This window comes from Eupeodes corollae, chromosome 2 (assembly GCF_945859685.1).
Source record: "Eupeodes corollae chromosome 2, idEupCoro1.1, whole genome shotgun sequence".
NCBI lineage: Eukaryota > Metazoa > Arthropoda > Insecta > Diptera > Syrphidae > Eupeodes > Eupeodes corollae.
In genome coordinates this window covers 115,361,016-115,374,691 of record NC_079148.1, presented here as the reverse complement: position 1 = coordinate 115,374,691, position 13,676 = coordinate 115,361,016, and the positions used below count along the sequence as shown (strand labels likewise).

At 27.3% G+C, this 13,676-nt stretch overlaps 1 protein-coding gene across 8 annotated transcripts in view; it reads left to right on the top strand.

Annotated features, from left to right (window-relative positions):
* LOC129948093 (phosphatase and actin regulator 2) overlaps positions 1–2,344 on the top strand; it is a 417,788-nt gene extending 415,444 nt beyond the window's left edge. For all 8 annotated transcript variants that reach the window (XM_056058924.1, XM_056058921.1, XM_056058925.1 and 5 more), the window contains one exon: positions 1,122–2,344. In XM_056058924.1, coding sequence (XP_055914899.1) covers positions 1,122–1,137 — 16 coding nt within the window. In that variant the 3' untranslated portion in view covers positions 1,138–2,344. The remainder of the gene's footprint in view (positions 1–1,121) is intronic.
* Positions 2,345–13,676: the final 11,332 nt, after the last annotated feature.

Below are 13,676 nucleotides of genomic sequence, written 5' to 3'. Positions count from 1 at the left end.
AAATGACTTGTAGGTCGGAATCTCAACCTGAGTTTGATGATGTTTTTTATTTTTGTTTTACTTGTTAATTTTTGAACGATCATAGTTTGAGGAATTTATATTGAAAATCGTTTAGATAGAAGGATTGTGTTTTTTTTTAGTTTCGTGATAAATGTGTAGCTATTATTTCTTTTGTTTCACGTCAAATCCATGAAAACAAAAGGTTTTAGGTATTAGTTTTTATATAAATAAGTAAGAATTCTGTTGAAACAAAAAAAATTCCAAAATTTAGTAATACATTTTTTAAAAGTTTTTGCACGATTTGAAAACTTTATAATGAAATATAATTTAATCATAATTTCGAACACTTAAAATAGACAATATTTAAAGAAGAGGATTCAAATAATGGGTGATAATAACCTTATTTATTCTTTTACACTGCTTAAACTCCTGCCTCTTCCTAGCGTTATTTTAACTTATTAAATAATTCAATCGCATTACTCCATTGATGTTCAACCAAACTTCATACTGTCAAGTACAGAGATTGGTTTTTCTTTCGTACTTTGCGAATGTGGAATGCTTTACCACAATATGTTAACAATATTCAGGGTTTCAAAACCAATGTGCATCGACACCTACATCTTTTCCTCGAGCTCGTAGCAATTCTTCGATAGAAAAAGGTTACTTAAAAACACTAAAGTGAGTTTTTAAAACGGTTTAAAAAGAAACTGCAGGTACACATGTGATTATAACTATTGATCCAAACAGTATAATAGTTTTGGAAAAAACGGTCCGAAAAGTATTCATTTTAAAGGATTTATTTTCGAACATACGAAGTTGAAAGAAGTTAATATGAAACATCAAAAATTTAGTTTTTTTTCAATTTTTTCGAAGTGAATAAATTATTTCAATTCCAACAAAAAATTGTCAAAAATAAGAAACCAGAGTCTGAAAATAAAATAGATCAAACTCATTAAAAATTTAATTTAAAACTATTGTTTTTTCAGAACGTGGCAACATTTTGAAAAACCATACATTATTGATACTTTAAAACAGTTTTAGGTTAAGAAATTAACATTATTTGAAAAAAAACGTTTATTTTTTATTTTAATATTTCTAATTATTTTCTTTTATCTCAACAGGTTCCATAGGCCATGACAGTTGCAATGGGAGAAAGATTTTTACAATTTTGTTAATGTTCAAATTAACAACTCACAAATAGTAATTATTAATATCAACTATAAATGCAACAACTCAGAAAATGATGTCATCGCCAATAATAAAGCCGCCTATGTCGCCGCCGCCGTCGCCACCGCTATTGCTGTTGCAGCTCCTGATTTAACTACAAATAAACCAACAACAACAGAAACTTTAACAAAATTAAAAGCAGTAGAAATTTTAGCAGCTGAAAAAGTTAATGTAGAAAACACCAATAAGATCATTACAAACAGCAACAACAAATCAACAAAATCTTCAATACCATCGATTAAATTATCATCATCAATAGAACAACAACTTAAACTACAACAAATACAACAGCAACAAAATGGGTTTCAATTACCAAATCATCAACTTCAACAACATCAACATCAACACCAATCAGAACAAAATCATTGTTTTCAATTAAAAATGCTTAAAAAATCCATTCTAAAATTCTATCAATTTAATGATAAATTTTTGATTAATTATTTAAATAATTATTATTATCATTTTCATCAATACGATGAAAACTTTGAAAATAATTTAAAAATTATTTTGATCAATAAATATTTGACAACAATGCAGTTAATATTGCAAAAGTATATTTTTGAAAATTTACTAATTTGGATATTAATGAGAAATAATGAATTGATGCATACAAATTGTTTGTAGACAAAAACACAACAGAAACAATTTTTGAAAGTATTATACCTATTTAATGGAAAACAAGTAAATGAAAACAAGGTGTTATTAAATTGAGTTAAAATGGAAAAAACATAAAACTAAACAAATAGACAGTTTATTATCATTATTTATGTCTGATTTATAATTTTTATTTTTTTATTTTGCTACAAAAAGTTAGAAAAATCCTTCAGCAAATTCATATAAACATTAAAACCAAAAATGATGATGTATTGATCACGAAGCAAGGATACTGTGATAGAAACCTTTTTCTCTTTTCCTGTTACATCAAATAAAAACATTAAAGACCTTGAAAATACTTACAAGACAAATTTCAAGTAATGTATGTAACTCATAAAGAAATTATGAACATTATTTTAATGCTCAATACAAGAAGGAACAGTGAAGTTTTTATATAAATAAGCAATTAACTCATTATACAACTCAAAGTTACTCAATGAAAAACTTTTAAACAAGGCTTTGGCAGTTTTTGGAAACAAAAATGCTTTCTCTGAACAAAACACAAGTGTTGAAATCTTTCTACTACATCTTGTACATTTTAATGTTGTCTTTTTAGTATAATGAAGGTAAAATAAGGTTTTGACAAGAGCTTTTTTATTTAATTCAGGCGAAGAGGTTTACAATTGTTAATTCTCTTTAAATAATCAACCGGTTGTGTTTCAACACTATTTTTGACTTTTCATTTAAAATGTGAATTAATTTCAGAAGGGATATTTATAAAAGACAAACACAATTATAATCCCTATCAAATAAATCCAAATAATCAAAATGTGTGTTTTGCTACTTTAAAGAAAATAGGAATGTGAATTTGAGTCTTTGTTCTGTATACAAATAAAACTTACTTACTGAGTAACATTTAAAAAAGCTGTGGACACCGAGTCCTGGTATTTTCTCAATTTTAAATCTATAAGTGGTATTTTTGAACCTATTTCCATTTTTTTAAATAAAAAAAAGAACACATTTTTTCCGATATCTTTACATGATAATATCGATGACTCCTTTCTTGAGTTGATTGAGAATTTCCATAAAATTGTACTAACTTGTCACTACCCTCCTTTTTTCCCACCTTAGTTGACAAAAAAGAATAGCAAAACAAAATAAAAAACCAAAACACAATTTTCGTGACGATTTACCAATTCGTCAAATATTATTAACTTTTAGACATTGGTGTGTTTAAGTTTTCTATTTCGTTATATAGCGTAACAATACCTAGTCAAGTCTTTGCTAAGTATTAATTTTCAACATCACAATTTTATTTGAAAGAATCTGAGTAAACATAATTCCTCATCCAATGAGTCGTAGTCATGAAGTAATTAGTTTTCAAGAAGGTGTTTTTCTTTTTTGTTAAAATTTATTGAGCATGTTTTCTTGTTAAGGGGTTCACTGGGTTTCGATCTATCTTATTCTAGCAAGGCGTCTCTTGTCATTGAAAATTATTACAGATTTTCTAATTCAATTTTCTAACTTTATTTTATTGACTAAATTATTATTTGTTTTAAACATTATATAACTCATTTGTTGTTGCTTATTTTTGTATTAAAAACATATTCCTAGCGTATGTCTGGGTTTAAAAAAAATATCAAACATTTTTCTGGCATTCATCAGTAAAACTATTTTTCTACTTAAAACCATTTATAAATGAAAATTAAAACAAAAGAAATCGAGACAAATAAAAACTGTCAAACTACAAAATACGAAAAAAACATTATAAAACATCTAAAATTTAAACTTTAAACAACAAACTTATGCAACCATTGAATATTAAATAAAAGAAAAGTAAAAAAAAAACATGTAACATATAAAAAAGCATTATTAATTATTATTTTCATGATTAAAAAAAATAAAAGAATACAATTATTTTAATTAAAATTTAAAGCAAAAAATTCCATTAAACGTATAAGATTATTATTTTTGTTTTAATATTGTTTAAGTAAGTCTTTAATTAATATCAAAATAAAACAACAAAATCACTAAAATTTAATTTCATCTAATCAACAAAAACAAAAAAACGAAATGAAATATTTTATTTAAATATTTCATTTTGATCGATATTCTTTTATAAATTTTGTAAATAATATCAAGAATGTAAAAAAAAAACAGAAAGAAAATAAAACTCAAGAATGCATCTACTTCTTTTAAACATTTCAAAGTAGACAAAATAATATTGTATCTTTTGTAGTTATGTATTAAATTAATTTCAATTAATTAATTAAAAAACAAAGTAATACAATAATAAAACGTAAAGCAATGCAAATTTTCAGTTGAACAGAGAAAAAAAACTATTAAAACATTTAATGTTTTTTTTTTTAAATTTTGTTCGTCTACATTATTTTGTTTTGTAAAAATTGATTTTTCTTCTTAATTGCTTTTAGTTTCTTACAAATATTACCATATTATATAATAATTGTTTCTATCTGTTTCATTTTAAATTTAAACAAATATGTTTTTATTATTTTTAATTATAAATATGCAACTAAAAGAAAAAACATTGATTTAAATTCACAAGAAAAAAAAGCAAATAAAAACAAAAGTTAAAATAAAATAATTTTAAACAATTTAGTTAGTCTTTGTTTTATTTTAACTTTTTCATTTAATTTTTTTTTATTTTTATTAAAACAACATTTTTTGGATAACAAGTTAGTGCCAACTAGAAAATTTTAACTATGTAATTGTTAAATTTTATCGGTGATTATGTCTTGTTTGTCAAAATATTAACAACTTTTTGTAGTTACAATTCTCCCTACTCTAATAGACATTATCACAATTGCAACTATAGTTCGAAGGGCACTAGGAATGTAGTGGGGCTCCCCTTCTAACTCTAGTATGCATCCGTGTTGTGGATGTTCCTTTTCAATATTATTTAATAATGATATTTTGATTGTTATTGTTGTTAGTATTTGAAAAATATTTTTTTTACCAGCTTGATACAGTTTTTGAATTCACGAATGTTGTGTCTAGTTACAGATAGAGTTCTTTAACCAACTGCTTGATTTTTGAAATAGAGGGAAATCCAATTTAAAAAATAACTACATTTGTTATCGGCGTTTCACATTTCAATAATTTCAAAATGATCCTTAAATAATTTGAGTGAAATCAATTGGAGCTTTTATAGGTCCTAAAAGACCATATTTCAAACGCATCGAGTGAAATTTCTTCACAATTATTCGATTTTTTTTCCTGTGGAAGTGAAATGCTAACCCTGCCTGTATTCATAACAAGATTCAAGACAAGAAATTTATATTTGTTGTTCACCAAAATGTCATCCGAAACTGTATTGTTTTTAGTTTTCAACTAATTACGTGATCTTCTTAAAATATTCCCTCAACTGTATAATTATTGCTGAAATTGGCATTTTTATACAAATTTTGTAAAATCTCATGCGATCCATTAAATAACCAATATTTTTATAAAATCCCTACAACCAGAACTTAGTGAACAATCAACAACTGAATAAAATCAATAAAAGACAATGAACAACTTTCGTAAACCATACATTTAAAAAACTCAATTTATAGCAGATAAAATTGATTCGCACAAACACAATACACACTACGCTCACAAATTAATATCTGGAACTATAAGAAATGAATTTGAAAAAAAAGCAGGTACCCTTATATTTACATTAATTACTTTTTTTTCATTATAATTTTATTTTTATTTTATTATAGGAAAACAATTTTTAATTTCTATCACAAGAAAACTGTCACACACCCAAGTTCATCCTCATTCTCTTCAAATCCAAGAAGATACTCTTTAAACTCAGCTCAATGGTTTGTTTAAAAAATAACTTTAAAACAAAGCCCGTTTCAAAACCAAAAAAAAAAATAAAAAGAAGATTTTGCAGTTTACATAAACAAAAAATAGACATTTGTACATATCGATAAAAATATTCCTTAAATTAGAAGAAAACAAATAACATTTTACTTAAAAAAAAAAACAAAAACAAATGCATATAGCCTAAGAAGAAGAAGAAGAAATTTATATTTTCTAATTGCTTAATCTCAACTAACTTAAAAATCGTAGCAAGTTTAAAAAAAAAAAAACAAATAATATTAATACCTAAACCATATAAAAAAAAAACAAATTTACTTCCTTTTGATTTTTTGTAGACAAAAACAAAAAAGGCAAACATCAGAAATCTAAACAAATAAAAACATTTTAAATTTTGGAGAACAAATTTCGTGTCACTTTGACAACTTGAAGTGAAATTGGAAAAAAAACAAAAAATGATCTCAAAAGCTAACCAAAAACCCAACATATGGACCGAAGTAGTTAACACTTAAAAATTGGAAAGTTTGCAACGAGCAATAATCAGCGTATCTTCCTTAGTTACAAAAATTAACTAAATGTTAAAATACATCCATAAAACACACACAAACTAATACAAAACACTCACACAAACTAAAACATAAAACACACATCCATACAAAAAACTCTCACACAACTAAAATAAAACACAATACACAAACTTTCTGTGCTCTATGAATGAGATACTTTTTTATGATTGTATATTTTATATAAAAACAAAAATATATATACTATACATGCATGTATGTATGTATACCTAAGTACATATATATTTATGTAGATGTCTACAATAACACTGCAAATTTAAATGGAAACACACTTAAACAAAATTGAATTTCTAAAACCAATAAATCGCGCTATACAATTAAATTAAACAAAACAAAAAAATACAAATTGCTTACATAAAACCAAAAATAAAAATAAAAATAAAAACTTTAAAATATTTAATTAGTAGAAGTTGAATTGAAAAAAAAAAAAAAAACAAACAAACATGTCTTCTATTTACAATAGTACATACATATACTTGTGTGTATTATACATATACATATATATTTAAAAATTCATAAACATTAACAACAACAAAACAAAAAATTGTAAAAAAAACAACAACATTTGAATAAAAATTTAAATAAACAACTAAAACTGTGAAGTGAGAATAAACAAAAATCACTAAATAAGCAAATCAATTGTGTAAAGTTTGCACTCATTTAAATAAGAAAAACTAAAACCAGAAAAACAAAACAATAACTAAATAAATTAGATTGAGGAGGTGTAGTACTAAAGGATAAAAAGACATAAATTTGTTGATTTCTATACAGGAAGTCGTTAATAATACTTTAAAAAAAAAAACAAGACACTTTAAACGGATAAAATATTAATAATAAAAAAAACTAAAGAGAAGTTTAAATAAAACAAAAAATATTTGTAAAGCATTTGATTAACCGATTGATATTTGAAAGTGAACATTTAATAAATAATAAGCTGATTATAAAATAATAAAATGAAAAAAAAAATGAAACGAATGAAAGAAATTAAATATTTAAATGGGGATTGTTTTATTTCCATAGCACGCAAATAAAAGGAGTTATGGCAATCAAGGATATCCTGCTCATACAAATTTACCGATTCTTGGAAAAGTCTGAATGAGTGAGTATTCTACTTTTAAGCTAGTAGAATTTTGAATACAGTATTTACTAATAATAGTTTAAGATTTGGAAATAGTAATTATAACACAACACAATCAGCCCCATCATGAATTCCATCGCAATAGAAATCTATTATCAAACACTTTCGAAGTGGAATATCTTATACAAACGGATTTCTTGATAAAGATTTCTGAGAAAAGTTTTCGACTACGAATATATATAATAATCCAGCCTATCACGAATTCCGATAAGCTTCCGGAAGTGAAATTTGACTTTTCAGAAAAAAAATTTAAATGTATTTATAAATAGTTTTCACTTACATATATGGGAATGAGGGCAAATCAATATTTTTCTAAAAAGCCGTGTCATTTTAATGGACACCGGACAACTCTTAGAAAGGTTGTAAGATTTCTGATGCCTCTAGTTCGAATCTGACATCAAAATTAATCTATTACGTCAGAATTCTCAGATACAACCTTTTATAATTAAAAAAATATGTATTTAGCTTTTTGAAGCTATTTAAAGGGTCCGCCAATAAACTTGCTTTTAATAATTTCATTTAAATGGCTGCCTCGGATGTTGATGCAGTAGACTACACGATCGGTTTAATTTTTAAGCAAATTATCGATTGTGTGCGAATATTGTCCTTCGAAGCGTCAATTGTCTCTGACTTATCGTCGGCGTAATACAATCTTTTGCCGCACCCCACAAATAATAGTGAAACGGGGTCAAACCGTAGCTCTAAGGTGGCCAAACGACATCAGCTCTGCGACTGATAATGCGATCTTTAAAAACAGGGCGCAAAACATCGAGTGTAGCTTCTTCTGTGTGGAACGTAGCGCTGTCCTGTTGAAACCAAATGTTGCCAATATCCTCCTCTCCAATTGTTGTGAACAAAAATTAATTCAACATGGCCCGATAACGATCGCCATTGACTGTAATTTCCTGCTCATTTTCGAAGAAAAATGGTCCAATTATGCCTCTGGACCAAAATCCGCACCAAACAGTGACTCGTTTTGGGTGAATCGGTTTTTCAATGTATGCGTGCGGGTTTTCTGTTCCCCAAATGCGACAATTTTGCTTCTTTACATACCCGGCAAGATCAAAATGAGCTTCATCTGAAAAGATTGTTTTTTTTTGGAAAAATCGGCATCTTCTTTAAGTCAATCGCAGGCCCACTTAGCGAAGCGAATTGGATGGTCAGTTGGCTTCAACACATGAACCAATTGAACTTTGTATTATGGCGTCATACCGAGGTCTTTATGCAAAATTCGTCGTAATGATGTCTTCGAAATGTTCAATTGTCGAGAACGACGGTGAATTGATGTTGATGGCGCTTCATGCACACTATCTGCTACAGCAGCAATATCCAAGGGTGTACGCACTGTTTTTGGCTTTTCACGCTTTGATTTATCGATGAGAATGCCAGTTTCTTTCACTTTTTTCATAAGATAACGAACATACAGAGCTGACGGTGCTTCTCTTTTTACCAATTCGTAGTCTTAATGTTTTAAAATAAAGTTTTTGAAATGTGTTTTTCTGAATTTGTGCACACATAGCTAATATTGTATTCGGTATCAGCAATAAAATAAACTTTAAAACGAATTTTTAAAAAAAACATAAAGGAATTACATTTTAGGTTTTTCAAAACTTTAGATAGAGTCAAATGAAGATTTATAAGTCAGCTCATAACTAACGAGAAATTACGAAAACTATATGAGATTCTAAATGAGTAAAAAAATTATCTAGAAAATCAAAATTTGTACTTTGCAATCGACGTCAGTTGTCTTCATCTTTAAAGTGAGATTTAAATTCAGGACAACTTAATTGTTTAAAAAAGTAAAACATATAAAGTATTACAAAACAATGGAAGGGCCTTGTTTTTTCATAAAGCTTTCCATTTTTACTAACCCGGAACTGTCAGCTGTCACTTTGCTGTATTTATTTCCGCTGGCAGCACTGTATCATTCAACTCTAGAAAAGTATCGTTTCAGAGCGGAATACTGACGAAGTATGATACTACACAAATGCATTAAAAATACTCTCCATACTTTTGTACTATTGAGCTCTTCTTTTCTTGTTTTCTATTACCTTTGAAACACAAATTCAAGAATATGTACAAAAATAAACTTAAATAACTTCCTATGGGAAGTAAATAAATATTTGTATTTGTTTCTTACATACTCGTATTTCCAATACTTTATTTAAATTTGTCATCTGTTACGTTAAAAAATGTCGGAGCAGCTATCGGAATATTACCACAAAGTTAAAATGGTGGTCAATTTTTTTTTTAAAAGCCAATTTAGTTGTTGTGTTTATATAATATACATTTTTTTTAAATTGGAAAGTAACAACAAAACATTAAAATTTCACAAAGTATTGAATACAAAATCTGATCAGCTGATGATTTTAAAACGAGTCGACTTGATTTGATAGTAGAGATATTTTTTTTGGAATTTCGAAAGAATTGCAATAATTTGAATACAAAATGACAGTTGACCATTCATATATTATAAACTTGCCTTACCTTTGATTGAGTCCTATTTCAAATGGTAGCTTAAACTGGACTACTGAATCCTAATTATGAGTCAAATTAACTAATGAAGGTTTTAGCCAGAAACCATGTTCGAAAGAACTTTAAGGATAGAGATTAAAAATGTTATTCAAGACAAAAAGGCTACCTTGGGAGTTTACTCATATTGTAACACAAAACAAAAACTGGTGAAAAGTTTTTTGACTGAATTTTAAGTATGTTTTGTCAGAATCATATATTCTCAAGTGATTCTGGAGTTATTCTTATATTCTTCGAACTCAGGGCAAACATAATAGCTGATCAAACCAGCTGAGACGACACACGTTAAGTCAGTGGTCTTCTCTGTCCGCCAACTGTCAAAAAAATTCAAATTATTCTCCTAATTAAAAATGGAGACCTTGTCAAACTGAAGTCTGTAGAATGCAGTTAACTGAATTTAAGTAGATACTCTGTTTGCTTTCTTTAAAATGCCTTCAAATTTTCTGAATATTTTTATAATTTTTTTTTTGACAAAGATCATCCCTTAAAAATGAAAAAGACGAGTTACAAATTTGTGCAAAACAAAGTAGCATGATTTATTTCAATTCCCTATATTTTTCTCTCATATCTTCATATTTTCTTAATTTGGACACTTGCTTTTTACGCATAAAACAAATATTTTTATTCATCATACTTTTGGGTTTTAATGTACATTTCTGTCTCAGTGCAGCTAAGACAACAACCTTCGGTATCGTAACGTAACGTAAGAGAATAATTTTAGCAAAAAAATGAACCACTCCGAAAAGATATGAAATTAAAATAACGAATATAACTATTTCTGCTCTTACTGTACTTTTTTAAAATCTTAAAATAACTACGTGGCCTAAAATCGACCACCAAAAACGTTCATTTAAAAAATTACAACAAGAAACTACATTCTTAATCACATCTGAAAAAAAAAATTGAAAATATTAGAAAAATTAAATCTTTTATGAATGTACTGAACATTTGTATACAGCTTAAAGATTACATAAATTGAATTCACTATGAAACTTGGACTACAATTATTTAACACTTTGTGAATTTTTATTTTCTTTCTTCTCTAGTCTTTAAATTTATTTACTTATGAGGAATAGGTATAATTTCAAAACTTTTCTTTTCAAGTGTTGTAAATTTTGAGTAAAATGAAAAAATATTTAGATATGGTTTTTAGTTTTAAGGTTATAAGTTTGTAATAATCTTTAACTATTTCATATGGTTCCCTTTAGGAACACCTTAAAATTATGAAAAATCATTTTCAATTGTAAAAAAAGAGTTTTGAAAATAACAATTAGGCTTGTGATTGATGAATGAGTTTAAAATAAACAAATTTTATTAAAAAATTGGTTTGATACTTGAGTTTTGAAAGCGGCTATTTAATTTACACAGACAAAATAAAAATAGTTTTGTTGCAAAATTGGGGTTCCACGGGAATCGATAAGTCTGAGTAAAATAAAGTAATTAAAAAGAAACTCTTCTTTTGGATTGTTCCAAACTAAAGAAAATAAAAAGTTTTGATATATCTGAGCTAAATACCTAGATTGGGACCATTCCAAAGAACTCTTTCTAATACTTGACTCACTCCTCAAAATGAAAGTGAATTTTATATACCCTACCACTAAATTAACGACGATAGATTGCATTCCCTTATCTGCCTGCCCTCACCCAACAGATTTAAAACTTAAAGTGATTATTTGTTGAAGTTTCCATTTTCTTTCAAAGTCTAAAGTTTTCTTCTTTTTTTTTGAAATCCAAAAACTATTTTGTAATGTTCGTAGATTAGCTTTTTAACAAACTGAAAGATAATTATTATAATCGCTTACCACCTGCGCCATCATCTCGTATACCATATAAAATCCATTAACTGCGTGCTGTTATGGTTAAAACCCATAAACCTCTTTCAACATTTATAAAGTTATTACGCTGCGTCTGGATTTTAAAGCACGAATCCTTCTTCCTTTTTTTTGTATTTAAGTTTCATGAAAGTAATCTACAAGTGTGTTCTTGACTTGGAGTAGGATGGCAGATTTGGGGAAAGCAAGTTGGGTGGGATAGTCCGTGTATATGGTGTAGGATTTCCAAAAACTTTAGTACAGCACTTCTTGGCTACACTATAAAATGGCTTATATAAAGTTTCATTCATAAATCATTATTTTTGTTCGTTCTACACTGACGCGCATATAAAAAGATCCGGAAGTGGATTATATTTTTATTATACTCTCTGGGGAATCCTATAAAAATGTGAATCTTTTGCGCTCTATGGAAGATCAAATTGGAGGGTATAGGTATGTACAATGAACATAGATAATAAATGATACACCAATGACTTTCAAACAACTATGACGAATATGAAATTTCGATTTAAGAATCAATTTAATAAAGCTTCTTTAAATGAACATAATGAAGGCCCTCGAACAACCTTAGGATATCAAAGGATTGGGGCGATTTGATAAAACATGTAGTCGATTTGCCTGTCTCGCCATACATCGCTATTTAATTCATATATTTAGGAATTTAATAATAATCAATCCCTCAAACCTTTTATTACTCATCTTACTCATCTTTCCCTCTGGAACATGACACACTCAATAAGTGTCATGATTATGTTGAGTGTTATATCGTTTTGTTATCAGGCCTTGGGTAATTCCTACGCGTATAAATACATTTTAATGACAATGAATTATAATTAATTAAACGGTATACAAGCTTAAATATTAAATATAAATATGTGGGTGCGATAAATCTAGAGGAAGTCCTGTTTCTAATTTTGAGCTCCTTATTTGGCGTATAACATTGTTTTATGATTTTTGTCTTCTATATTTAACTGGAAAAGAAACAGGATATTTTTTTTAGTATCCCTTAAACTTTTTTCTTTGCGAAAAATGGTTCTAATGAATTTATTATCAAATCAATTTTTACTTATACTGATATTTTAATATGTATTTTTATTTTTCTCTTCTTTAGGATCAATTTACTAAGCAGAAAAAAGGAAGAAAAAGCCCACCTACAATGCCCCTCAGATGGAGAAGCTAAACTATACACCTAACCTTACCAGACCTGATTTTAAAGCTCCCATAGGACGGAATATGGTTCATTTTTAAGATAGCATTTTCTTTCAATTCTTTTTGGTGAAAAATAAAACCTTAAAGAATTTCATTTTTAATTAATGTTATCATTCCTTAATTATAATTAATTTTGTACGTTAATTGAAAAATAAGAAGAAATCCAAAAACAAGCGGATTGATTTGGATTGTATGAAATTTATGATTTGGATGAATGATGAATGTATGAATGTTCGATTTGTGTGAAAATGTATAGTGTGTTTTGTTTAATAAATTGTTAATATTTTGTAAATTTAATAATTGGTGTTAGTAAGTTTGATAATTTGTTACCAATTCCAATTTGTGTTTGTGTAATCGTGTACCTCCTTGTTGTGTTTATAATTACGTGTAAATGTCTGTATGTATGTTCCGTCTGTTGTTTGTTTAAATAAAATAACTTTGTTCAACTTATTAATAATTAATTGACTGTATTTTATTATTTAATGATTGTGAACTGTGTGAATTTATGTAGAATGTTTGACTGTACAAAATATGTTTGACTTGTTGTGAATTGTGATTAAGTGTTTAAGCCAACCGATCTCGTTGGTGATTGAATGCAGAGTGACGATTAAAAAAGGTATACAGATTAGGCAATTCAATGGAGATAGAGAATTTACAGTTTATGTTAGTACATAGAGTGTGTACATAAAAGAAAATATGATGTGCATTGCGGGAAGCGCATACATAGAT